The sequence below is a fragment of the Thrips palmi genome, unplaced genomic scaffold (genome assembly GCF_012932325.1).
Source record: "Thrips palmi isolate BJ-2018 unplaced genomic scaffold, TpBJ-2018v1 HiC_scaffold_18, whole genome shotgun sequence".
Classification (NCBI taxonomy): Eukaryota; Metazoa; Arthropoda; class Insecta; order Thysanoptera; family Thripidae; genus Thrips; species Thrips palmi.
Window position 1 is genome coordinate 9,201,874 of NW_023144627.1, and position 27,211 is coordinate 9,229,084.

The window sequence follows — 27,211 nt, forward strand, 5'->3', positions numbered from 1 at the left end:
ACGAGGACGACTCTCGGTTTGCAGCACGGCGTCGGCCACACAGGGACGGCCCGCACTGGAATCCGAATTGCGGTTCATCCACCACATTTGGCGATGGGAGACCCAAAATGAAGTCCAGGCGCCTTCTTTTACCCCACGTCCAAGCGTGGTAAGAATTACTCTCCGAAAGAAATGGGTGGTGTGTAAAAGCCTGTACTTTAGGATTTACCTAGTGCTGTCTAGACCACACTTTTCTTTGAGGTAAAGGGGGCTGACCAGATATTTCCTGTGGTATTCACCCTCGTACTCACCTCACTGTGCTGACCACAGATTTTGGCGGTGAATACGGGTGACCGCAGTTTTGGGCCTGGCGCACTTCATCTGTGATTTGCGCCACACTTTGGATGGCAGTATGCGGTGGCGCTGGTGGCGCTAGGGAAGTCCCTTGCCCGACATGCCCCGCAGCGTGGCGTGCCCGAGGCCCGCGCTCTAGGCCGCCCCGCCCCGCCCCGCCCCGCCCCGCCCCGCCGCGCCCCGCCCCGCCCCGCCCCGCCCCGCCCCGCCGCGCCGCGCCGGACTTGCCTCTCATATAAAGCCGGCGGCGTCCGCGCGCGTCCCACTCCGCGACTCCGCGCAGAGCCGCGTTGCCGCCGCGCTGCCGCGCCCCGCTCAGGACCTCGGGACCGACATGAGTCGCGACAGTGATCGGACCGACGTGAAAAGTGAAAGTGCTTGTGTGAGTGCGCTGGTGTGCGTGTGATGGGCTGGTGGCTCCTCTTCCTGCTCCTGGTGGACCTCGGGCTGGGCTGGGCGGACCTAGAGGCGGACCGCCCGGTCGGCGCGCCACTGGAAACGCTCAACGCGCTGGACACGCCGGACACGGATACACTGGATAAGGACACGCTGCACAGCCTGGCCAAGGATATCCGCAAGTCGCTAGGGCTGCGGCCCCAACCCCTCGACATGTCCAAGGTAGGCCGCCCCTCGAAATCACCACTCGGATCGTTACAATTTTAATTTTCATTTCCTCTTTGAGGACAGGCATTCTGAAATTTTAAACTGCATCTTTTTGACTCGTGAAAAAATTTTCACGATTTTTTACACGACAAAATAAACACTTTTCCACGACAATGAGTGAGTAGGTCACTGTTTCCGGTGATGAAATTTGATAAATGATATCAAAGATAGGGCCTCAACTGGGTCTTATTTAAGCTGAAAATTTTGAGTCTAGAATTTGCGCCGACTTTTGAGGACTTTTAGTTTTTCGTTGAAGATGTGTTGTCCCCACGACCATTAGTTGCGACTGATCTGATTTTCCACCAGTTAAAGCCCGTTACAAAAACAGTCTCCAAACGGAGGAACTGCTGCAACCCGCCTTCAGAGGGGAAAAAATAATAATACCTAATAAAAAATGAACGTCGTAAAAACGAAAGCTCACGGCGCGCTCACCACTCGCCCCAAATCTGCGCAAGAATGTGCCGAGCCCCCTTTTATAAGTCAGTGGACTGATTCCGGGAGTCGCTTTCGTCGCTCTGTCTCTCTCGCACTCACGGGCTCTCGTTACGGGTGCGAGAGAGACAGAGCGACGACTCCCGGGATCAGTCTTCAGGAGAAGGGGTCAGGTGTGCTTTCCCTTACATCACACGGTGTTCGTTTATGACCCTGCGCGTTGTCCGCGGTCAGGGTGGCGGGCCTGGAGGCCGTGGAGGCCGTGGAGGCCCTGGAGGCGCTGGACCAGCGATGGATGCAATTGGGTTTCTCTCTCCCGACCTGCCCCACAAGGCGCAATAAACTCCAGCAACGGGACCGGGAGTGCCAGACTTGACAGGGCGCGCTCATGGGCGCCCCGTACAGGCGCGAGAGAGACAGAGCGACGAGAGCGACTCCGTCTGCTGGTCCCCAATGGTCCCCTTCGACCTCCTCCTCCTCGTCCTTGACGAAGGCAAGCCGTCCGGATCACAATTACCGACTCGCTTTTTCTGCGGAAAAACTCCAGGGAAATTTCCAGTGGCGCTCCAGGCCGCTCCCTGGAAACAAGCCTGCTTGCGCTGTCAATCCCCCCCGCCCCGGACCCGCAGGCTGAGCCTCTTCTAGGGAACGACACGCACGCGGACACGCCGGTGGGAGCCAGTCACAGACTCGAACAACCTGCCTCGAATCGATTTCTCGTTATCGGAGCCACGCAATGCTAGTAATCGAGTTCAATTCGAGAAATGCAGAGCTAAAGAACGCGACCGTTCGGAGAGCAATCCATTGGTGGGGTCACACGTTCGGTTCGAGTCCCATTTAGCGACTCTGGAGCTCAAAGCGCGTCCGGGATTTCGGCCGCCTCCAGCGGACTTCTGGCCCGCTGCAAACTCGCGGGTTCGTTGTACAAAGGCCCTGCGGTCGCTGCGCCGGAGGCGGCGGGAGGCGGGGGTCCGCGAGGTCCCCCGGGACGAGTACGGACCGAAGGGGAAAACCTGCCGACCTGCCGGCCAGGGCAGACGGTCCACCGCGGCCCACCCACCCACGACAACGACGCAGTCCGTGAACCTCGGCAAAGATAAAGACAGAGACGAGGGCAGTGTACCGAGCGCATGGCGAGTACAGCGAGTACCGCGAGTACAGAGTAATGCAACTGCGTCAGTGAGTCAGTCAGCGTCCCGACAAGAGGCAGGGAGAATGCAGAAAGCGTGAACTTTCGACGAAAATCCTAACTTCGTCTGCCTATTCCTCCCAAACGGCGAGCGTTAGCGGCATCACTCATAAGACAACTTAACACCTTCGCGCCGGTGCGAGAACATGGTTCTCGCACGCTGAAAGCCCAAACGCCGATACGAGAACATGGTTCTCGTCACGAGCTGTTTTCGTTCAAAACCTCTAGAAAAGATGGGGTAACTCGGATCGAAAAAGCGATGCCATATTCGGAATCTGCGTAAAATTTCCAACATTTCGGCTAAAAATTTAAGTCTCTGGCATGTAATTTGGCACGAGAACATGGTTCTCGTGCCGGCAAGAACGGATCGCAAACACGAGAACTATGTTCTCGTACCGGCGGGAAAGCCATTTCACCAAGGTAAATTCACAAAAAAACGTCCTCGTACTTTTGTGAATTTACCTTGGTGGAGTGGCGTTTACGCCGGTACGAGAACATGGTTCTCGTGTTTGCGATCCGTTCCGCCAAATATGGCATCGCTTTTTTGATCCGAGTTACCCCATCTTTTCTAGAGGTTTTGAACGAAAAATGCTCGCTACGAGAACCATGTTCTCGTATCGGCATTTGGGCTTTTATCGTGCGAGAACCATGTTCTCGCACCGGTGTAAAAAGGCTGAGTCTATTTTTTTTTTTTGGTTGAGTTCTAATTTTATCATCCCTTTACCACCAATTGTGGCTTTTCAGCCGGTACGAGAACATGGTTCTCGTGCGGCAAAGGCTCAGACGCCGACACGAGAACATGGTTCTCGTATGGGAGATTTTTGGCGCATGGCGTTTGGGTGGTCATACCAAGTCCGAATATCCATGTGCCATGTGGTTGCGACGTAAGGTTCGGAAGTTAGCACCTTCGGCATCTAGGCTTTTCCACCAAACTTGGCTTCGGCGCGAAGGTGTTAATTCATAAATTTGATCCTCAAAAATTTTTACGCTCGTCATGGCGGTCGTATCTCTTGCCGTACGCGAGATACGGACTACTTTTGCCGAGTTGGACCCACTGACTGGCCGAGGGGGGAATCTGGTGACTGGCAAGTACGGTCCTGCCGATTCTGGGAGCCGATCTACGTCAACCCGGTCACGGTATTCGCTGCGTTGTTTCGGAAGTGCCTTCGGCTTTCGGCTTTCGGAACGCGTCTCGATAACGCGCTATCGTGCGCCGCTCCTGTACGGCAGGTCAGCTTTCGATGGCTTTCCACGAGTGCCCATTCAAGTGTCCAACTCGCGAATCTGCGCGCTTCGTCTTGACACGCACGCTCACTGTGAAAAAAAAAAGATTAATCGAACTGATAAAAATTTAGTTTATGTCACCGTAAAAAAACAAACTTTAATCTAATTGGCCAAAAATTACTTGATGTCAATGTTAAAATATTAAAAGTTTAACCGATTTGACCAAAATTTAGTTTAGGTAACTGCAAAAAAGTTAAAAGTTAAATCGAATTGAGCAAAATTTAGTTCATGTCCTTGGAAGACTAAAGAAGAGCCCCACTGTGACTGAAACTAAGTTTTACACGTTTCGACTAAACATTCTTTTCCAGTGACTCACGGGAAACGGTGGGGTGGTGCGCGAGCGCGCCTCGCCGATAGCCGAGTGGTGACTGAGTCTGTTCACCTCATTTCGGAACAAAAACTAAAAGAGGGAGAAAGGGGAGGCTGTTAAACAAAATTGTTCAGTGGTCAGCTGATGCGGATTCAAATTTTTCGCTACTGCGCATTTTTTCTCCGCCCGCGTGAATCGTTCGATCGATATGGTTAATTAATTTTGGTGGTTCTCAAGTGGGTACAAGTCCAAGCGCAGGGCAGGCGTCAGTCCACGGCGGGCCGATTCAGAGAGTCGTTTTCATCGCTCCGTCTCTCTCGCTTCTACACGGGACGCCGCGTGAGTGCGAGAGAGACAGAGCGAATCAGGGCCTATCGGGGCGCGGCGTCACGGCACGGCGTCAAAGGAACAGGTGCATTGAGGCATTGGAGGGAAAATGTGCGAGTGAGAGAGAAGACGCAGACGTCATGTCTGGATAAATGGAATCCGTGAGGCACTCTTAAAATTTTTGGTTGTCAATCAATGAAATTTTCAAGGCTGATTTTAATTGCAAGTTGGTGACAATATTATTAATAGTATGTGGGAATTATTTTTAATTTGCGATGAAATTGTCATTCATTTACACTATTTTGTTATATAGTGACTTTTTACAGTGCCACAGGCACTCTACTCTCTGTGTTCAATACTCTGGTCTGGGGAATGTCCTGAACACACAGCCGAGTTCCTTACAGTGTATGCTTGTTTTTGACTAGCGGAAAGTGAAAGGAATGTTTGCAGAGAGTAAAATCGCGTCCCCTTCCCTTTTTTCAGTCAAGAGAAAAGAAACAGGAAAAATGAGCAAAACAAAGTAAAGACTGTGGCGGGCTCGTGGGACCCGAACTCGCGGAGATAAGCAATTTGATGTTCTGACACGAGAGGCTGTTGCTCCTCCCCCACCCCTCTCCCCTCGCCGCCTTGGCGCTGAGTCACCGAGTCACCGGGCCACTCACGCACTCACCCATCGGCACACTTCGCACCTAGGCCGATCCACCTGCACACTGAGAGTCGTTTTCGTCGCTCTGTCTCCCTCGCACTAATGGGGCGTCCCGTGCCGCAGCATGCTGCTAACCTGCCCGGCCGGCCGGACCTCGCCCAACGGCCGCCAACGGCCCATCGGGCTGACTCGCCTGACGCGCGACCCACCAATACTATTTAGATAGGCCGTCTTTATCAGAGTACACACTGCTGGGCTGGCTACGCCATGGCTAAGCGTAGCGCTGCGCGTGGAGTGCTGCACCGCAGTCACTAGAGCAATGACCCAGCCGACCCCCTCCTACACTGGGGGAGGGGGCGCACAGTGGGCCAGGAGACCGGTGGAGGCGGCCAAGACTCCAGACGCGTTTTGAGCTCCAGAGTCGCTTAACAGGACTCGAACCGAACGTGTGACCCCACCAAATGGGTTGCTCTCCGAACGAGGAGTCCATTGGTGGGGTCACACGTTCGGTTCGAGTCCCGCTGTGCCCCACTTCACTGGGGGAGGGGGAGGGGCTGGCCAGCCTGGGACAACCCCCGACGCCACCCCCGCGCAGGGCGGAGCACGCCAAGGGTGCAGGACGGACTTCCCGGCCACCAGGCCACTCCAGGGGAATCCCCGTAGCGCCAGGCGGGCTGCTAGCCGAGGCTAGGCGCGTTTGCGGTTATGGCCTCATTTCGCAAGGCCCAAATGACGGCGCCGAGTTGGATGCTTGATTGCGTGAGGCGCCCGTAGGCAACCCGTACGCCGTAACAGTGTGCCCTCATGAGGCGGAACTTCCCGCGATGCACCAGTGTCAATAGGGTTGCCAACCTCAGCCTGCCGACTGGGCTTTTCTATCGAGAAGTGACGCCCAGTCGGCAGGCTGAGGTTGGCAACCCTTTCGACACTAGTGCATCGTGGAGGCCAAGCGAGGCCAAGCGAGGCCAAGGGACGGACGCGGACGGGCAGGCTGGGGGTCGTGCACGTATTACGTGCACTCCCAGACGGGGTCGGTGATGCCGGTCCTAAACTTAGAGCGTCTAAAGTCGGCAGTCATAAACCGGCTAAAATGGGACTCGCAGAATACGGAGTACCGAACGGACGGACCCTGGCGGCGCCTGGGCCGCTGAGCCGCGAAGGACCTGCAGCGAGCCGCGGGGCCCGGGTTCGAACCCCGGTGCCGGCGCGCGAGTCCGCCAGGGTTTTTCCGGATCGCGCGTAGCGCGCTGTGCCGCCGCCAGCAGTGGCAAGTTCACAAATTGATATCGAGAGGGGAAACCACGCGGTCGAACATTTGGCGGGCCGCGCGCTCCGGGGAAGGCCGCCGCCGTCGCACTGCGCGACTACACCTGTCTCTCTCTCTCCCCCCCCTCTCTCTCTCTCTCCGCGAGGCGTGGGCGGGGCGCGCTCTGTTTGACAACAGTCGCGCTATTTTTAGAAGAGTGACAGAGACAGACTGATGGACTGCTGACCCGGCGTGACCCCGGCCGGCGGGCCCTGCGCCGCCTAGCGCCGCCTTGCGCGCACCGCAAGCACTCCTACATCATCTTCGTCGATTCCCCGCTTCCGGAACCAGGTGGGAAAAGAAAGGGGGGAGGCGGTGACGTCACCAGCCGCGAACGGTATGTGACCGTCGGGGCGCCCGGCGCCGCGCCCAGCGGCGTCGCTTCGGGTCCGCTTCGGGTCCGCTTCGGGTCCGCTTCGGGTCCGCCTCGGGCGCGCTTCGCTTCGCGTCGCTTCGGGCCGCATTTGGCACAGGTGTCGGCCCGCCGGCCCGTCGGGTGGGGGCGCGGCCGGCGTGGTGACGTCACGGTACGTCACGGCACCGCGCGACGCGTCACGGCCGTCCTGACCCGCGCCAACAGTGGCCAACCGCGGGCCGCGCCAACCCGCCGCCACCTCACAGTGGGCCAGAAGACCGGTGGAGGCGGCCAAAACCCTAGACGCGTTTTGAGCTCCGAGTCGCTAAATGAGACTCGGACCGAACGTGTGACCCCACCAATAGATTCCTCACTTGGAGAGCAATCCATTGGTGGGGTCACACGTTCGGTTCGAGTCCCATTTAGCGACTCTGCAGCTCAAAACGCGTCTAGGGTTTTGGCCGGCCCCAACGGTCTTCTGGCCCACTGTGCGCCGGCAGGTGCGAAGCGCGGACCGCGAACCGGCGCGAGGCGGTGCGGCTCCCTTCCGCGCCCGAGCCCCAATTATTTAATCCCCGATAAGACGGCGGACATTCCTCCGCGAGTTGCCGAGCTGCTGACAGACAGCAGTGTTGCCAAGTAGGCGAAAGATTCCCCCCGAGGAAGGGTTGCCAACCTCACGACGCGGCTTCTCGAGAGCAAAGCCCAAATATTGCCTGAGGTTGGCAACCCTATCGATCTGGTGAGTCGTGGGGGTTTTTGGGAGGCAGTGTCCGACTGGCACAATCGCAGACCGAGCAGACGGGGGACGGCGGCGACCTCTGCACCGCCGCGGCGACGCCCCCGACGGCCTCGTCGGGGACCTCGTCGGGGACCTCCCCACGTGCTGCGGGGCTGCAGACTCATTCCGAGAGTCTTCGCTCTGCCTCTCTCGCACTCGTGGTGCGTCCCGTACAGGTGCGAGGGAAACGACCCTCGGAATGAGTCCGATGCAGGTGCCGGGGGTGGCCCGATGGCGCGGTGGCGCGATGGCGCGCGGTTGCAGTAACGGCGTGACTCGGCCCGGCGAGGGGTTGCGTCAGCTGGCGGCCACCGCTGCAACCAGCTGGCCCGGCCGGCATGGCCGCCCTCGACACGCGACACCTCGCCGTCGGCGCCGGCGCCCCCCGCCGCGCCGTCCCTCGCCGTCTGCCGTGTCACTGGCCGGGCCGGCCGTCAGGCAGCCGTCAGCCCCAGCCGTCACGCGGACGCTAAGCACGCCGATAACGGCATGATGCAGCGGCGGCGGCGGGCGCGCCGATCTTGCGTGATGTTGCTCGCGTTTCGCGTCCACGCCCCTCGCAGGGTCCGGCGAGGACTCTGACGGCCGGCCTTTGACGGCGAGGTGCCGCCGACGTGGCCGGTATCGCCGCTGATCTCGGTGACAGCGCAGGATCGAATTATGCATCCCCATTGTTTACACCGGGCGCCCTGCCCTCGAGTGTTACGTGACTGCTTGTGTGTCCGTCGGCTGACAGAGTGACTCCGTGTTCCAGGCCAACATCTCCCAGGACGAGTGGTCCCGCATGACGGCGCTGTACCTGGAGAAGGTTGCCGCCCGGCAGGCCGCCGCCCTGGCCGACGGCAGCGCAGAGCTGCAGCCGCAGCGGAAACTCTACACATTCCACAACGGCGGTAAGTTGGCACCCCTATACTTCCGGTGGCGACGTCACCCCGCTGCACAGTGGGCCAGACGACCGGTGGAGGCGGCCAAAACTCTAGACGCGTTTTGAGCTCCAGAGTCGCTAAATAGGACTCGAACGGATCGTGTGACCCCACCAATGGATTCCTCGTTCGGAGTGGGGTCACTCGTTCCGTTCGAGTCCTATGTAGTGACTCGGGAGCTCAAAACGCGTCCGGGATTTTGGCCACCCCCACCGGTCTTCTGGCCCACTGCGAGCAGCCAGCCACATTCAGGTACAGACGTGCCCACCGAAATCAGCACGGCGGAATCCTCTGGGATTTCAGATTACCTCATACTATATCGGGCAGGGGCTGATAAGCTGCAGTGCGCTTTGCGCAGGCAGACGTACACACACCGGAGGCTTTAGAGGGCTTACGGTGGCGGGCCATCGCGTCACAGCGTCGCCCAGTGTGGTGGTCGTGCTTGCAGTCATGCAGTGGTGGGGCTGATATCCTGAAACCTAGAATCGACCACTTGTTCGGGAACGCCCCCTCGTCACCGCCAGGCGCACCAGCTGAGGGGCCGCGGCCTTGCCGGCCTTGCCCTCGACCAACAGGTGGAGGCAGCTCTGTCTCTCTCGCACCCACGCGGGGCGCCCCACAGTGGGCCAGAAGACCGGTGGAGGCGGACAAAACCCTAAACGCGTTTTGAGCTCCAGAGTCGCTAAACTGGACTCGAACCGAACGTGTGACCCCACCAATGGATTCCTCGTTCGGAGAGCAATCCATTGGTGGGGTCACACGTCTGGTTCGAGTCCCATTTAGCGACTCTGGAGCTCAAAACGCGTCCGGGATTTTGACCGCCTCCACCGGTATTCTGGCCCACTGTGCGCCCCCTGGGAGACAGAGCGACGGAATGGCTCCGCAGCGTCACACCGTGAACTCATACGTGACTCAACCTGGCGGCCGATTCCGAACTGCGGTCCGTCGCTCTGTCTCTCTCGCACCCCTGGAGCGGCCCGGAAGTGTGCGAGAGAGACAGAGACAGGCGTTAGGGGGCCGGACCCAAACGTGACCGGTTTTTAAAAGGCCCACTTTTTGGTCCCTTCCCCCCCCCCCCGTGACACACCTGGGATCTTCGCGACCCCCCTCCCCACCGGATGTCAGGGTAGGATTTCTAAACTTTTTCTTAATTTGTGTTTCCTTTAAGAAAGAAAGATTGTGAAGCCATTAGTCTTTTTGGGGGTTTAAGAGCCCAAACCGAAAGGCCCCTTTTACCCGTTGGTCAATAATTTTAGGGGAAAATTCCCCCGCTTAACATTTGGCCTTTCTAAATACTTTTGGGAAAAAGGAAGCTTTTTTTTTCCCCAATGGGTGCTTGTCGAACAATTCCTTTGTTCTTTTTTGGGGCTCTTCAAACGTGAATAAGTCTATTAGTCACGAAGTCTTTTTAAAACCTGAGCAGTCCCCACCGAGTTTCTGGCCCATGAGGCACACATTCAGGTACAACGTGCCAGAAATCACACGGCGAATCCTCTGGGATTTCAGATTACCTCATACTATATCGGCAGGGGCTGATAAGCTGCAGTGCGCTTTGCGCAGGCAGACGTACACACACCGGAGGCTTTAGAGGGCTTACGGGGCGGGCCATCGCGTCACAGCGTCGCCCAGTTGGTGGTCGTGCTTGCAGTCATGCAGTGGTGGGGCTGATATCCTGAAACCTAGAATCGACCACTTGTTCGGGACGCCCCCTCGTCACCGCCAGGCGCACCAGCTGAGGGGCCGGGCTTGCCGGCTTGCCTCTCGACCAACAGGTGGAGGCAGCTCTTCTCTCTCGCACCCACGGGGCGCCCCACAGTGGCCAGAAGACCGGTGGAGGCGGACAAAACCCTAAACGCGTTTTGAGCTCCAGAGTCGCTAAACTGGACTCGAACCGAACGTGTGACCCCACCAATGGATTCCTCGTTCGGAGAGCAATCCATTGGTGGGGTCACACGTCTGGTTCGAGTCCCATTTAGCGACTCTGGAGCTCAAAACGCGTCCGGGATTTTGACCGCCTCCACCGGTATTCTGGCCCACTGTGCGCCCCCTGGGAGACAGAGCGACGGAATGGCTCCGCAGCGTCACACCGTGAACTCATACGTGACTCAACCTGGCGGCCGATTCCGAACTGCGGTCCGTCGCTCTGTCTCTCTCGCACCCCTGGAGCGGCCCGCAAGTGTGCGAGAGAGACAGAGACAGGCGTTATCTGGGCGGCACAGGACACGCGACGGACGTCAACCAGAGGGCGGGCCGCCGTTTGAATCACGGGCAACGCACTCCGCGGCCTTTTAGGGACGTCTTCGCGCGCGGCGCGCGGCCACTACACCAGAAGTACACTCTCGACAAAAAAGACAAAAACAATTGTTTTGAATCGGGGCTCCTTGGCGGTGACGGTGCGTGCCGCGAAGTGGGACCGCCGTGGCCAATGCACGCATCCGGCTCCGGTGACGCCAGCGGCCGGTATATCTCCGTCCCTCTCGCATTCGCGCGGCGGCCTGTGGGTGCGAGAGAGAGAGACGCGGCGACGAGTGCGGCGGAGTCTCCGGTCGTTATATTAGTGTCCGGGCCGCGAGCCGCCGCGAACCGCCGCGGTAAGGCGTCGGGGAAGCCCCGCTGGGGAGCTAGGCGTGCTAGGCGCCACTGGAGCGTGGCCGCCGAACCGCCGCTCTGCCGGACCCGCCACTGTAATGGCACTCTGGAACGCCTGGAACGCCCCGAACGCCCGGAACGCCCAGAACGCCCGGAACGCCCCGAACGCCCCGAACGCCCCGAACGCCCCGAACGCCCCGAACGCCCCGAACGCCCCGAACGCCCGGAACGCCCGGAACGCCCCGAACGCCCCGAACGCCCAGAACGCCCAGAACGCCCCGAACGCCCGGAACGCCCGGAACGCCCCGAACGCCCGGAACGCCCCGTGCGTGCGAGAGAGACAGCGCCGAAGCACGCCACCACTTTCCGGCGGGACTGGCGGGACCGAGGGCGGGACTCGTCCGCGACCGCATGGTTACCAAAACCGCCTCGTCCAAGGTTCAAGTGCCTGCCGAGCGGTTCATAAGAGCAATTTGCCGTCCTATCTCTCTCTCACCCTCACGAGGAGCCCCTCGAGTGTGACAGAGACAGAGCGACGACTCGGCTGCCATTGTCCTGTCCGGTCCTACAGGGCATCGTCGTCTGCCCACTCTGCTCCCCTTTTGGACTTTCCGCGCCCAGCTGAGTGTCTGGGAGTCGAGTCAGCTGGGCGACCGCGTGGCTTGCCTGCTTGCCGCATGGCGCGCCAATGAATGGCACCTATTTTTACTACGCGGCCCCGTTCGGCAACGTTCGCGCCGAGCACCGCCGAGAGAGAGACAGGCAACGCGAAATTACCGGTTCCCGCGCTGCGGTGAGTCGGTGAGTCACACCGGACCGGCGGCCGCGTTCGAGAGTGCTGGGCTCCGCGTGGCTCCGCGGCTCGGCCGCACAGTGGGCCAGAAGGAGGCGGCCAAAACTCTAGACGCGTTTTGAGCTCCAGAGTCGCTTAATGGGACTCGAACCGAGCGTGTGACCCCACCAATGGATTGCTCTCCGGACGAGGAATCCATTGGTGGGGTCACACGTTCGCACAATGATCCAGAAATCTCAAAACGCGGAAAAAAATCCTGCGGTGGCCAGATTGGTAGAAAATAGTTCTGAACTGTGAGTTGTTACTAAATTAAGTATTTTAGGTCGGTATTGAGGCCGTTTTCGAAAAGGCACTTGAAAACTCTTAAGGAACTGAAATTTCGACGCTTTTTCATGCAGTTTTTCACATGTTTCCTTTAGAAGAAGTTGTCCTACAGGGCTCGTCTTAGGCTCAAACGAAAGCTTATAAAATTCCGCATTTTTTGACACCCCAGCCGTAACGCTAGCATGCTTATATCTTGTGCATTGCTTCAAAACAGTTCAAATTTATATATTTTTCTACATTAAATGACTCAGAAATTTTTAATTACTTGTCGGAGCATACAAAATGTGTTGGCCTTTGATTATTTTTTTACAAGGAATCGAATGGTGTATCTGGAAGTCGGTTACCAGCAACAGGAAAGAAGTTATTAGACATTTTCCGGACTTTCAAACATTTTTGGGCCGATAAATCGCAATGGTGCTCCATCAAAGAGTTGTCCGACGAAACTCTCAGTAGTATCAATCGAAAGAGAATACAATTCCGCAACTTTTAAGACCCCAGCCGTTTTGATATCTCATTTAGTTCTCGAGAAATCACCCAAGAATCTCTATTTAGGGGCATCAGACCCAACTTTAACCCCCTCCACTCTTCTGTTCAAATTTTTTCCCGATCAAAACCATCTTGTCAACGGTCTTCTACTATCTCAAAGACTCCATTTCGCCTGTAAAATTGGGCGTCAGAATTTATGATCCACCCTACTGAGGGCTGCGTCGTCTAACGCCATCAAGAGCAAAAATGCGAAATTTTGAGTTTTTCTCTATCTTTGGCATCAATTTAGGCCCAGAGCCGCAAGTGGCCGCACCCATCGTTGACGGATCCTTTTACTACACCCTAGTGGGAGTCAAATGCCACTTAGGACACAACAACAGCTCACAACAGTCAAGAGATAGGGACCATCAAAAATCAAGATATTGCTGTTTTTTAGCGTTTAAAAAACCGCTATAGTTGCAATACAGACGTCCTAAATGCTAAAGCCGGCACTGGCATCTTGAAGAGGGCGTCGAGACGTTTTTGAAAACATATAAACATTATGCATTTCGACTTTGCATCACAAAGATACACGAGTTTAAAGTTAACACAAATTTACAACAATGCAAAGTATTAAAAACACTTAACTTTGAGGCCAAAAATCACCATATATGCATTCCTGAAGCTCAAAACTAAGTTCATATTCGTTTTCTCCAGACATTTTTCTATTAAATTCACCACTTGGATTCATGAAAATTCCAAAAAAAATTTAGAGGTTTTTTTCCGCGTTTTGACATTTCTGGATCATTGTGGTTCGGTTCGAGTCCCATTTAGCGCCTCTGGAGCTTAAAATGCCTCTAGAGATTTGGCCGCATCAACCGGTCTTCTGGCCCACTGTTCGACGCCTCCGACCCCTTCGGCCCCTTCGGGTGCCTGGCTGCCTACTCAGCAGATCTGGCGGCTGGGCTGCGCGGGCTGCGTCCCCGCAGGCCGCGGTTCCGTCTGGTTGCGCCCTCGGGCGTGCCGTGCCGAGCGGAGCCGCACCGAGCCGCACATCCGCGATCACTTGCTGGAAAAGCGTGATGTCATACAAGGGCTGGCATCATTACACTCTCCATTCGCCTCGCGATCTCTGCCCCCTCTCTCAATCACCCCCAAGCTGTCCGGTCCGTTCCGGCGTCTCTCCGGAGAACTCCAGTGACGTCACCGTCACGCTACCCGGGAGGCAGCCGGAGGCGGCTGTCCCTATACTGGGCCGGCGAGCTGTACGGCATGACGCAACGGACGCACTGCTCGGCATCAGACGCGGATGTACACTGTACACGGCAAAGAGGCAGTCACTTTGGAGCGGAGGCAGTGTAGGCAACGGGTGCTCGCGACGCATCAGTGTCGGAAGTGTCGCCAACCTCAGCCTGCCTACCGGCGAACTTCCCGAGACCAAAGCCCCGGTGGTGTTGCCTAGTAGGCAGGCTGAGGTTGGCAGCCCTGTGGACACCGGGGCATCACGGGCGTTTCTCGCCTTCTTGGGCGGAGCGCCTTACGAAGGCGGGGTAGGCAGACCCGCGGGGCAGCCCTGTGGAGCGGGTGGCCTACCTGACCTTCCGCAGGGGCCCGACCCAGCGGACAAAACTCTAGACGCGTTTTGAGCTCCAGAGTCGCTAAATGGGGCTCGAACCGAACGTGTGACCCCACCAATGGATTGCTCTCCGAACGAGGAATCCATTGGTAGGGTCACACGTTCGGTTCGAGTCCTATTTAGCGACTCTGGAGCTCAAACCGCGTCCGGGATTTTGGCCACCTGCACCGGCCTTCTGGCCCACTAGGCGACCCCAAGTCTTTGCTTGAACCGCTCGGCGTTGCTCGGCGAGGCGGCTGGCTGAGATTCTCATACTTGCAGTGCCGGGCCGAGGCATGCGCCTTCGCTTCCGGCTCGGGGCGGGGCGGGGCGGGGCGGGGCGGGGTGGCGGGCCGGTTGTGCCGAACCCGATGGCGAAGCAAAACGACCAAAGCAGCGAGGCGAATTTGGCGTTGACCGGTCTGGACCGTCGTCGGGACAGTTCATCAAACTGGCCGATCATGTGCGCGCGCTCCGTCTCTCTCGCACTCGCGGGCCCTTCCGCAGGGGGAGCGAGAGAGGCGGAGCGCCGCCGGTGCCGAACCTGCAATTATGTGCGCGTCCGAAAACGCCAGGCACATCCGGGAGGGTGTTGCGGCTCTGTCGGTTCGGACGCGGCGGACGTGGCCGTCGGCGAGGGTGGCGCCCCACAGGCCCCGCCGACCCCACGCACCTTCCTGCATCCTTATCGTTTTACTTGTTCTCTTGTTTCGTGGAGGCGTTCTTCCTGACGCCGGCCGAGCCAAAAACGAAGACGACTCCCGTGCACGCGCCGGCCGGGGCGCGAACCGCCAACCCTGAGGCTGGGTTACCACTGCCGAGTTGTCGCAGCTGTTTCGGGAGCAGTGCACTAAACTGTAACCAAGTGCAACGAATCATTGCGTCAGTCAGTCAACCAGTCGCATCCCGACCCATTCATGGTCTCGCTCCGACCGGCGCCGCGGCGCCGCGGGCCACGACGCGTGACTGCCGAACGCCTTCGGCTGTCAGTCGGCTCTTATCGCTTCGTCTCTCTCTCTCTCTCTCTCTCTCTCTCTCTCTCTCTCTCTCTCTCTCTCTCTCTCTCTCTCTCTCTCTCTCTCTCTCTCTCGCCCCGCTGTCCGATTGATTTGCCTGTCGTGGCAGACACTGTGGGGGAGGGGTCGGCCCCTCGCCGGGATTGGCCCAGTTAACGACGCAGTGGCGTAGCTTGGCGCGGCACTGTAAATTGGAGGCGGCACGGCATGCACTTTCGGCGCGGTGTGTACCTGCCGCTCTTCCGGGACGTCACCGGGAAGTCCGTCGTGCGCGCGACGCCGTCCGCGCCGCCCGATGGACGTCCGTCCGGCCGTGGCCAGGCCGTGGACGCCACGCTCCCAGATCCCCAGCCTTGGATAGCGGAGGCGGAGATAAACCAGATCGACCGGGGTTCATCTCGGTCGCCACCCTGAGGGCTAAGGTTGCCGGCCGCGGTACGTTTCCACCGACGGGGAGGTGCACGTCGGTGCGCCCAACGCACAGTGGGCCGGAAGACGGCCGGGCGCGTTTTGAGCTCCAGAGTCGCTAAATGGGACTCGAACCGCACGCGTGACCCCACCAATGGATTGCTCTCCGAACGAGGAATCCATTGGTGGGGTCACACGTTCGGTTCGAGCCCCATTTAGCGACTCTGGAGCGCAAAACGCGTTTAGAGTTGTGGCCGCCTCACTGCTGACGCAGACCTTCCCCAACATCCGCGATCCGCGCGCTCTGTCTCCGCCTTCGCGCGAAATCGTTGTTTTTATTGCCCTCATTCCGGAATTTTTTTGTCTCGTTTTTTTTTAAGTCCGACTGCGTGCCCCCATTGCATTTCGTCAGATGTTGTGCTGCGGTCTGCGTGGGTGTGGGGGTGAGATGCGGCATGTAACTTTCTGGAAGACGGAAGAGACAAACAAACACAGACAGACACACTGCGAGTTCCAAGGTGTATGCGGAAGAGCCCCTAGTGTACACGAGTACTTTTACTCCGAAAGCACTCCGCCTATGAATAGCACCAGAGCCTGATCACCATAAATGTCGACACGACGACCACTTACACGCAGCGCGCGGAGATAACCAAACGGGGAATTGATAAACTTTTTTCCTGGTCGGTCTTGGTGGTCTTGGCGGTCGTGGTGGTCTGTGTCAAGCGAGGCGCCGAGAAGCAGCGTTACAACATTATTGGGCTTGCAGGCTTGCATCACGACGAACACCATAGCAAGACCAGTGCAGGCCGGGGCACTGCTTGGAGTGCTGCGGGGTCGACCGCAGCTTCCGGGCTTTAAGGGCTCTGAAAAGCGTAGGAATGCATCGGTATTTTCCTGATTAGTATATTTACGGCGAGGAAAATAAATGATAGGCGTCATTTCCCCCCCTTCGGCGGGGCGGGCCCAAATCGATTGGCAGGCCTTGTGTTGTGGTGGCGGCAGTGGCGGCCCTGGAAACTCCCCGGCCGACCATCGCCTTATCACGACGGCCAACACAGGCGCGACAAATTCTCTCTCCCCCACGAACCGCGATGCGCCGCGATGCGTGAGTTGACCCCGGGCCGGCCCGACCCGGCAGTCATGTGATTCACCTACATAAACAAGTTGCCCCATGTCGATAACACGGAAAACAAAAGCCTGGCGAAAACAAAGGCTCGCGGACCTTTTGGAGCGCCTGACTCTCGCGCGCGCTTTACGGACGGACCCTGACCCCCATTCTCTGTCCTCTTTGCCCACAGGCGCCAGAGCGCGGCGCGCGGCCGGCGCCCCCAGGAGGTCCCCGCGGACGCTGCTGCGCATGGAGCTGCCCGCCGACACCGAGGTGGACGAGGCCGAGGTCAGGGTGTTCGCCCGGCAGCCCGGCCCGCTCAGAGTGTTCGAGGTAACGCTCTCTCTCTCGCACATGCTGCCCCGCCCTGGAGCGCCAGAAGACCGGCGCCGGCGGTCGAAACTCTGGACGCGTTTTGAGCTCCAGAGTCGCGACTCGAACCGAACGTGTGATCCCACCAATGGATTGCTCTCCGAACGAGGAATCCATTGATGGAGTCACACGTTCGGTTCGAGCCCTGTTCAGCGACTCTGCAGCTCAAAACGCGTCTAGAGTTTTGGCCGCCGGCGCCGGTGCTCTGGCAAATCCACTGTGGAGAGCGCCTCGCTCACTGCTTGCTTGTGCATCCGCAGAAGTGGAGCGGCGGCCGCCGTCTGGTGTCGCAGAGGACGGCGACGGCGGTGGGGTGGACGCAGCTGGACGTGGCCGAGGCGGCGCGGCGCGCGTCGGCGCAGGGCAGGCCGCTGCTGCTGGAGCTGCGGTGCGGCCACGGCGGCCACGGCGGCCACTGCCAGGACGCCGCCCTCAACGTCCTCGCCGAGCACGCCGCCCACGCCCGCGCGCGGCGCGCCGCCAAGAGCAGCTGTGGCAAGGACGGCCAGCGCTGCTGCAAGTAAGTAAAAAACCATCCATGTGGGTGGGATTCGAACCCGTACCTCGGGGTTGAGAAACCACGCCTTAGCCCACGCGGCCACGGCGACAAGAGCTAACCCGGTTTCCTTCCCCGCAGGCACTCGCTGCAGGTGGAGTTCTCGCAGATCCCCGACATGCAGTTCATCATCGAGCCCAAGGGCTTCGACGCGGGCCTGTGCCGCGGCCGCTGCCCGCCGCGCTACCACCCCGCGCACCACCACTCCCTCATCCAGGGCCTGCTGCGGCACCGCGAGCAGCGCGAGCAGCGCGACGCCGAGCACACCAAGCGAGGCCCTCACCGCGGCCAAGGAGCCCACAGTGTCCCCAGGCCGTGCTGCGCGCCCGCCAAGCTGCAGCCCCTCGACGTGCTCATCGTGGACGAGGACAACCCCACCAAGCTCAAGGTCAAGGAGTGGAGCGAGATGAAGGTGGTGAGCTGCGCCTGCGCGTGAGAGAGACAGAGAGCACGGCGACGCGTGCCAGGGGGTCGTCTGCAAATCACGTAACGCCTTCTGTCTCTGTCGCTCTCGTTACGCGGTGTGTGGGTGGCCCTTGGGGTGGCCCCCGACAAGACTGACGCGAGCGTGCTCGGGAGCGTGCTCGGGAGCGTGCTCGGGCGGAGCTGGCCTCCCCCCGCCATTCCAGGATGTGATCTCATTCCGGCAACTTGCCCGGCAAGCCGACGGCAAGCGGCAAGGCCCTAGTCTAGTGTAGTAGTGAATCTCCTGTTCGGACTGCGCGCCACGCGGGTCGTGGCACGCACATTTAGCAATTTGTTTTTGCACCGACTTTTCTTTTTTGTACTGATATGTAGGTTCAAGTGTTCCTCCTCCAAGTCCTAGTCGTAGTGAAGCCCGTCGAAGGGAGTCTCGTGTTGTGTTTCTGACCCTCTACCTCCAGAGGGTCCCTGCAAGTATTTATGTCTTAGTATTTTAAAAGAGATTGTTCCGTGGAGGGGCTCGCCTGTACAGCACGCAACTTGACACAGTCCTGTTTCTGAGGTTGCTTTATGTTGCTGTTTTCGAAACGCCTCGCCAGTGTACCGGCGAGGATCCGGAGTCGTTTCGCGGTAGCGACCCACGTCCTTGGCAATCAACGCTGAAAGTATTATATTTATTATTGTGTTATTTATTGCCTGCATTCTCTGCAGCTTTGTATATCTATTTGTATAAACTGTTTCCATTAAAAAATGTCAAACTAAATCCACTGTTTTTGTTTTACAAAGATCCTCTCACAAATCACACAGACAGACTAAGCTTGAAGGGCGAGAAGTGTGCTTTAAACGACAAAAAGCATTGGGAAAAAAAGGAAAAAAAGACAAGAGTCGAACCACGGTCCCCAGAGCTGGGAATCAACGCTTTAACCACCTCGGCCACCGTGCCTGTAACATTGCGGGCATCTGTGAATGACGGAGCCGGCGGGGAATTCTCCAAACTACCCTTCCGCACATTAAGACGCCGCGCGCGGTGGCGGGGTGGGGGTGGGGGGCAGGGAAGAGGGAGAGTCTTGGGGAAGGGGCGGGCCGGGGGCGGGGTAGTCGGGGGGAGGGTCTTGGGGAAGTTCTGCTCGGCCGTTTGACGGTCTGGCGCGGAAAGTTTCCGCCGCAGCAGGTAAGGCCAGGTCATCCTGCAGACTGCGAGGCGTTTTCGTCGCTCTGTCTCTCTCGCACTCGCGCGGCGCTCCGTAGTGGTGCGAGAGAGACAGAGCGACGAGGGCGACTCTCGGAGTCAGTGCACAGCGCGCGGACGCGCGGACGAGAGCGCCAGGATGACGCAGAGGGCGAGGACGGAACGCGCCGGAGCGGGGGCGGCGTGCGCAGCGCGTGGCGGGGCGGGGCGTGGGGGTGGGGGCGTGGTCACGGGGTTGGCCGGTTATTACTCAGGCCAAACAAAACGCCCCGTTTATAAGCCGCATTCCCGGCCCCGGAATGTACGGGGGTCATGTTTACAAGGCGCAGCGCGCGGCGCAGGGCGCAGCACAAGGCGCAGCAAGACGCGCAGCAACGAGGGTGCAAACCCTGAACCCCAAAAACCCTGAAAACCCCGAAAACCATCAAAACCCCGTTCGCCATGCGCGATGCAAGCGAAGACCCGCATGGTTAGCCAGTCAGAAAAAAAAATGCGAAATGTTTTGGGAGTCGATCGCTGGACTCGTCTGATGAGACCCGACGCCTCTACTCTCTCAGCCACCACAGCAGAAGTAAGCTGGACCGCCCCAGGGTTTAACGACCAGCATTTTATTCGCAGTTCTTCTTGCAACTTTCAAACAGTGTGGCGAGCAAAGTGTTGCAGACGGCCCGCGCTGACCCGGCGAATCTGGGTCAGACAACAAGGATGCGTACGCCGTAGGGCCCTGGGCCCTCCCCTCCCCTATTGACTGATTTTTATGAAGGCTGCGCGGTGAGCGATTCCCAAATAGCCTAGCCCGTTGCATTTTTGAGGCGGGATCCTCATTTTTCCTCTTTGAAAATAGCCCGGCCCATCGCTGCGTCGTGGTTGGCCCGCTCGCGCTTCCCGCCAAATCGGGCCGTTCTGATTGGTCGCCGCGTCCGGCCGCTGTCGTCACCCGATGGAGGTCAGCCCACACTGATAGAGCCGTTATGATACGCCGTGGCTCCCTGGATTTAAAAATAAAGTAAAACGAGAGACTCTGGCCCCGCTGTCGCGGCTCGTCGCGGCCTGGCGACACCTGCTTCCAAGTAGTTCTGACAAGAACTCCAGCGTCGTTGTCGTTATTCAGATTCCGAGACGCCACTGGAAGCGAGAGTCGTCTTCGTCGCTCTGTCTCTCTCGCACTCACGGGCGCCGCGTGTAGGTGCGAGAGAGACAGAGCGACGACTCTCAGTGTGCTGGCAGCGAGGAGGGCAAACAAGTCCCGGCCGGGCACTTCGCGAGAGAGTAGCGGACATTTTCGGCTTTTCGGAACCAGAAACCAGACCCGGGAATCAGGACCAGGGAATTCAGGAGAGCTATCCCTCGAAAAACAGCTTCTGGTTCGCGCAGGCACGTTTCAGGTGAAAATTCTAGTGTCGGAGAGCGCGATCGGTGGGGTACTGCCATTGCCATGTGACGAGCAGACCGATCCCGAAGACGTCGCTCTGTCTCTGTCGCACCCCTGCGCACCCCAGAAGACCGGCGGAGGCGGCCAAAACTGTACACGTGTTTTGAGCTCCAGGGTCGCTAAATGGTACCCGAACCGAACGTGTGACCCCGCCAATGGATTCCTCGTTCGGAGAGCAATCCATTGGTGGGGTCACACGTTCGGTTCGAGTCCCATTTACCGACTCTGGAGCTCAAAACGCGTCTAGAGTTTTGGCCGCCTCCACCGGTCTTCTGGCCCACTGTGCCGCGGCGCGCCCCTCGAGTGCGAGAGAGACGGAGAATCGCACGGCAGTCGGGGCGGCGCATTCTTGCCGCGAGGAAAACAGAAGGAACCGGCGAGCTGCTCTCCTCATAAACTTGGAAGGTCTTCTCTTTTCGTTTATGACTCGGTCTCGCGGTCCCTCATAGGGGACAGACGGACGGACGGACGGACGGACGGACAGACGGACAGACAGACGGACACGGGGCCGGCGGCGTGGCGTGCCGCCGAACGGACGCCGACGGGCAGCCAGCTCGGCAGCAAGGTCCGTCCCAACTGTCTAATGACTTAATCCTCTCGGATGATCTCACCTCCCGAAATACACTTTCTTCTCCTCTTCTCTTTTACGACCAGAGAAAACAACTTTTATTTTTAATGGACGCTTTTCTCAATTTTCCTGTTGGAACCCTTTCCTATCGCTTTGTTTGTGTCCTGAAAAATATGCCTGTTTGAAAATTAATGTCAGAAGAAAAAATTTGTAAGTGCGAGAAATACTACTCTTCTGGGTGACTCACCCACCGGCTTGCGTTGAAATCTCCACCACCCCCGCAGTGCCACTGGCAGGGCCTGGCAGGGCCTCTATCGGAGAGAAAGGTGGACAAGAGGGCCCCACTAACCCCCACCCCTCTCTCTGGCGCCACTGTCTGCTGTCTCACTCGCACCGCCGGAAAACTCGAGATTCGGCTCGTCGTTTCGGAGCGTTTCGAAGGTCCGCGGTCGAGTTTTTCGGACTCGGGACGCTGGCGCCGCTGGCGGCGTAAGTTTGTGGTGTAAGGTCCCTTGGGAGCTGTGCAGTCCCGGTGTCCCGGTCGGCGACGGACGGCCGCCCCGGCCGCCCCACGCGCTCTCGTGGTCTGTGTTGGGATATGACGACACACAGACACACACACAGCGCCGTCACACCAACACGGCTCGGCCAACCAATCCAAGACCTTTAACACCCGGATGGGCCCGAGGCACAGTGGGCCAGAAGGCTGATGGAGGCGGACAAAACTCTAGACGCGCTTTGAGCTCCAGAGTCGCTAAATGGGACTCGAACCGAACGTGTGACTCCACCAATCGATTGCTCTCCGAACGAGCAATCCATTGGTGGGGTCACACGTTCGGTTCGAGGCCTGTTTAGCGACTCTGGAGCTCAAAACGCGTCTAGAGTTTCGGCCGCCTCCACCGGCCTTCTGGCCCACTGTGCGACGCCCGGACTCTTCGATGTCCTTATCGGAAAACACGCAGCCGATACTCGAGCCATCGCTCGGAACGTTGCCACAAGGGCGAAGATCCCAGTGCACCAGTGGCACCAGTGGCGAAAGGGTTGCCGCCAACCGCAGCCTGCCTGCGAGGCAACATTTCGAGAGAAAAGCCCAGGCGTTGCCTAGTAGGCAGGCTGAGGTTGTCAACGCTCTCGAGACTGGAGTGCATCGTAGGCATCCTCCTCACTGCGCGCCATTTCCCGCTCGACGTGCTCGACGTGCTCCGCGCCACCGAGTGCGAGAGGTTGCTTACCTCCCGGGCGTTGACTGCGCGGTGGCGGTGGCGCGTAGCTCGTTGGACGAAAACAAGAAGGCATCGAGGAATAAAAATAAAAATAAGACAAAGAACAGGGCTGTCCCCGTGTTTTTCTGTCCGATCGGCACACTGGACTGCTACAATGTAAAGAACCAGGCTGTTAAGAAACCGCCGACAGTGTGCGGCCCCAACCAGGGCGAAACCAGGACCGGTAAACACGACTCGAGACACAAGGATGCCAAAGTTGGCCGGCCTGCAGAGCGCCACGCCTTGAACGCCCAAAGCACCACAGCATGACCTGATCATGTCAAGGCAGGCCGCGCACAGTGGGCCAGAAAGAGCGGTGGGGGCGGCCAAAACTCTAGACGCGTTTTGAGCTCCGTCGCGAGCAGGACTCGAACCGAACGTGTGACCCCACCCATGGATTCCTCGTTCGGAGAGCAATGCATTGGTGGGGTCACACGTTCGGTTCGAGTCCCATTTAGCGACTCTGGAGCTCAAAACGCGTCTAGAATTTTTGCCGCCTCCACCGGTCTTCTGGCCCACTGTGCCATGGTTGACCTCGGACTCCCCAGGCATGTGTTCATGGAGCGCGCCGAGTTCAACACCCCCTATTTTTTGGATGCGTGTGTTGGTAGCGCTTTACTGCCGCGGTGCGTTATGCGTTATTCCTGTGCTTGCATGACTCATGTCACGTGCATGCCGCGGCCGCACTGTTCGGAATTCACCCACTACCCGTAGCGGAGCGGTTAGCGCGTTTGCTCCGGGCGCGTACTTCCTTGGTTCGATCCCCGGCGGTGTGACACTTTTTCTTTCCCGCCTCAGCCGCTTTCGTGGTGGGATCAGGAAAAAGGGGGGCCCTTGGAAGGGTAGGTCGTCCTGTCGTTGCAAAGTTGTCCCCTTCCTCCTGCTAACTGCCCCATTCAAATAATCACAACGCACGTCTCTCTCTCTCTCTCTCACACACACACACGCACAAGCCGCTTCAACCTCGCGCCGAGAATGGAGGAAGAACATGACAGCACATACACAAACACCCACACACGGCCGCACTCACTCACACAGACACAAAAGCTATTTGCAGCAGAGGAATCCAAAACAGAGCGGGACCGCGGTTTATTTTGGGAACGCACACCTCAGGTGCGTGCCCCGCCCCGCCCCGCCTCACCCCGCGCCATTAAACGCCCACTTGTGCAGGCCGCCCCGCCCCGCCTTAGCGCCAATGAGATACCGCGGACCAGCCGACTGATTCTGAAGGGTCTTTTCGTCGCTCTGTCTCCGTCGCACTCATGGGGCGTCCCGCAAGGGTGCGAGAGAGACAGAGCGACCCTCTTCGGGCTGGCTGCGTGCGAGCGGCTGCGTGCGACCCTGACGCGGCCCGAGCTGCATCGCGACCTCCTCGCTCCTCAGATCCTTGACCGGGGAGGCCGCGCTGGTGCGTTCCAAACGCCGCCCGACAGAGAGCTTCGTCGCCCTGTCTCTCTCGCACTCGTGGGGCGTTGCTTATGAGTGCGAGAGAGACAGGGCGACGAAAAGGCGAGGCGAAGGCGCGCTTCGGAACGCGGAACGCGCGAGGAGGAATTCAAGATTCGGGAAGGACAAGGATATGGACGGGGATGCCGCGGCGGCGGGACAAGCGGAACGAATCGGGCGCCGCTACGCCAGCACGGCCACGCGCCGCGACAGAGACGGAGAGACCGCTGGCGCCAGTGCCAGCGAGAGTCGTTTTCGTCGCCCTGTCTCTCTCGCACCCATTCGGGACGCCCCATGAGTGCGAGGGAAACAGGCCGACGAAAATGAATCCGCATAGCACGCACCGCGACGTGTTTACCACACTGTTTGCATCGTTACCTCCCCGATTTACTGACGCTCCCCGCAGCACTGCAAGCACACTGCAAGCACTGCAGCCCGGAGCAGGAGGACACCCCATCGGAGGATGACTCGGACATTGACCGTGAGTGTTCACAACACAGTCCTCCAACTTCACCCCGCAAGCCCCCGGGCTCCCAGGCCGTACCGCGGTGCTCCCGAGTGCGGCGGGTTGCCTACCGCCCCTCTGCAGGCGCTTCAGGCGCTAGGCGCTCAGCTCACCGAGACCAGAGCACGGCCTTGGAGCATCTTACCCCCACCCCTTGTAAGGACCTCCCAACCGGTTACGGAAGGACTGCAAATAGATATCTACCCACCTACACCAAGAGGTTGGGGAAAAACAGGCGGCCAGTGATAAAAAAAACAAAAAACGATTTATTACTTTAACATTGTGAACAAGCGTCCAATCAGTAAAATCTGTCAAAAACAAAAGAGCCTTCTATCATTATTTGAATGGTTTTCAAATAAATAGAAATCAAGCATGCAAAGTCTTGAACAAAAATATGCGACAGCCTTAACAAAGCAGTTCAATAAAAATCAGTTTCATTGTCAAAAATAAAAAGCATTTCTAAGATTGACACATTTGTCTTTGAGATCTTGAAAAGCACAATTACAAATAAAAGCCTTAACAATTAAGGAGAAAGCAATTAGAAACAATTCTTTGGAATATTTATGCCCTACGGCTATAAAAGCTGACAGCAGGTATCACAGCAGCATTATCCTTAATTTCTGTTTGCATCTGCTGACTGGGATCTAACTTATATTGAACAGTAACAGCACTATCCTTAACTTCTGTTTGCATCTGTTGACTGGAGTCTAACTTATTTCGAACAGTTACAGCATCATCCTCAATTTCTGTTTGCATCTGCTGATTGGAATCTGACTTATGTTGAGTTGTTTCATCTGAAGCAGTTGTTATGCTACCCTCGGCAACCTGGGTTCCATTTTGGCTACTAATGAAGCGTAACCAAGTACTAGATTCTGACACATTTTCAAGCGTGTCATCAGATGATGACCCGTCAAGCTTCTCCTTGACATTGGTCTTACTAACATCTGTTATGGCCATGCTCAGATTCAAATCAGTGGGGATTTTATTGACCCAATCCAGTACTTGAGCCATATTCCCCTTTTCCTTAATATCTTGCAGGCAAGAAAGTAACTTCTGAAAAGCCCCCTGCAAAATATCAAAGGAATTCTGCAGTCTGGAGAACTCGTTTTTAACAGTGCCCTCTATCGCTTGAATAAAAATGGTATCAAGGTCAGGTAAAGTTCTCTTGCATGCATCAAGGCGATTGTTGGTATCCTGGAGTTGCTCCTCCAGAGCTCTGATTGCTCTTCCTTGGAGAGACATTGCTTCCTCGAAGACTGCCAGTTTCACAAATGTCTGGGGTGGTTTCGGTTCGTCACTCACAGCTTTAACGGCGTCCGTCATGGGTTCATCCTAAAGTTCATAGAAAATAAACAAAGTTAGATTTTTAATCAACAATCTAAACAAATGGGATAAAATTTATTGGAAGCATACCATATCCTTGCTTGTTCGTTCATCAGCTGAGTTTATGGGGGCTTTAGTCGGTTCTACAGCTTCCATTGTTGCAGATATCTCTCCTGGATTGTCATCCTATAGTTCAGAAAAGGAACAAAAGTGTGAATGGAAATGACATAAAGAATTGGAGGACATGAGAGATATAAACAATGAGTTACTTTACCACATCCATAACACTCGGCTCAATTGCAGGGTCGACAGGAGTGCCTGTTGGAGCTGAGGCCTCAGTGCTGTCACTGGGAAATGATTCTCTAGCATCTCTAGAAGGGAGCCATTCAACTTTCGACGCTTTCTTCAAGAGTTTCTTTCGGGATGCTGCAAAAACAAAATGGGCAATGCAAAAGAACTTAGGTTAACATAGAACAAAATTAATGCTACTGGTTTAATATGAATGTAATAAATCCCTTACCTCCCAAACGACCAATTGTGATGTACCATCTTCGTTCAAGACCACCTTCTTCAGAGAAAACGACATACTTTTTCTGTTTGAATGGGCGGAAGTCCGACACACCTGTTGGTGCAAAGGGTTCGAAGGTCTTTTCTCCATCCTTTTTAACCACTACATGAATCTCAGAGACAGGAAGGGCGTCTATTTTGCTGTCGCGCTTGTATTTGCACAGTGCAAACATGGTGAAACATAAAATGTCTATTTCAAAACGCCAATAAATGGCAAGAGAACCACGTGCTGAATGACGTCGAGCGTCTGCTGTTTACAAGAATTCAAAACTGAAATCAATGACCGCTACGTTTCTCATACCCGCCTTAAAAGTAGCCTCGCGCATCGTTTTTGTTGTTCGTTTTGTTGTTTGCGGTCGATATTTTGTCGTCTGCCTCCAGGTTAGTATCTTTTCACCCACCCAGAGCACTTTCGTTGAGTTTTTGTCAATCATCGTCGCTAGAGTTCCGACTGCCTCTTGACATTGGATACGCTCGGTTCTTTTTGTTGCGTACCATGGTATGCCTCTGCCCAGTTGAACGCGACGCCTGTAGGTTAAACAAGAGTGTTGCTCTGCCAAAATGTCACTTGGTGATTTATTATGTAGGCTCGCATCCTGAAGTAAATGCTGACCCACTTTTGATGGCGTGTTTCCGCTCCTTCCCCAGGTGGACTGCGAGACACGGAGACTGGACACTGGACGCGCCCCAGGCTGCGCAGC

At 57.2% G+C, this 27,211-nt stretch overlaps 2 protein-coding genes across 2 annotated transcripts; one reads left to right on the forward strand and one right to left on the reverse strand.

Annotated features, from left to right (window-relative positions):
• Positions 1–608: 608 nt before the first annotated feature.
• On the forward strand, positions 609–18,981 carry LOC117644685 (growth/differentiation factor 10). Its single transcript, XM_034384296.1, has 6 exons — positions 609–951; positions 8,381–8,519; positions 17,058–17,200; positions 17,500–17,568; positions 17,671–17,759; positions 17,877–18,981. The coding sequence occupies exons 1-6, from the start codon at positions 739–741 to the stop codon at positions 18,229–18,231; spliced, it is 1,008 nt and encodes a 335-aa protein (XP_034240187.1). The 5' UTR covers positions 609–738; the 3' UTR covers positions 18,232–18,981.
• A 5,884-nt stretch (positions 18,982–24,865) lies between these two features.
• Positions 24,866–26,885, reverse strand: LOC117644581. The gene is made up of 4 exons (XM_034384153.1): positions 26,464–26,885; positions 26,218–26,369; positions 26,034–26,129; positions 24,866–25,952 (listed from the first exon to the last, which is right to left on the reverse strand). Exons 1-4 carry the CDS (start codon positions 26,681–26,683, stop codon positions 25,182–25,184), a joined length of 1,239 nt encoding a protein of 412 aa, XP_034240044.1. The 5' UTR covers positions 26,684–26,885; the 3' UTR covers positions 24,866–25,181.
• Positions 26,886–27,211: the final 326 nt, after the last annotated feature.

What these genes read in the sequence shown, in the direction of transcription:
- LOC117644581 (XM_034384153.1), bottom strand. Translation starts at nt 26,683, where the DNA reads ATGTTTGCACTGTGCAAATACAAGCGCGACAGCAAAATAGACGCCCTT. An exon ending in AGCCGAGTGTTATGGATGTG is followed by an intron (nt 26,130 to 26,217) that starts GTAAAGTAACTC and finishes TCTGAACTATAG; the next exon opens with GATGACAATCCAGGAGAGAT. An exon ending in AACGAACAAGCAAGGATATG is followed by an intron (nt 25,953 to 26,033) that starts GTATGCTTCCAA and finishes TATGAACTTTAG; the next exon opens with GATGAACCCATGACGGACGC.
- LOC117644685 (XM_034384296.1), top strand. Translation starts at nt 739, where the DNA reads ATGGGCTGGTGGCTCCTCTTCCTGCTCCTGGTGGACCTCGGGCTGGGC. An exon ending in CTACACATTCCACAACGGCG is followed by an intron (nt 8,520 to 17,057) that starts GTAAGTTGGCAC and finishes CTTTGCCCACAG; the next exon opens with GCGCCAGAGCGCGGCGCGCG. An exon ending in GCCCGCTCAGAGTGTTCGAG is followed by an intron (nt 17,201 to 17,499) that starts GTAACGCTCTCT and finishes GTGCATCCGCAG; the next exon opens with AAGTGGAGCGGCGGCCGCCG.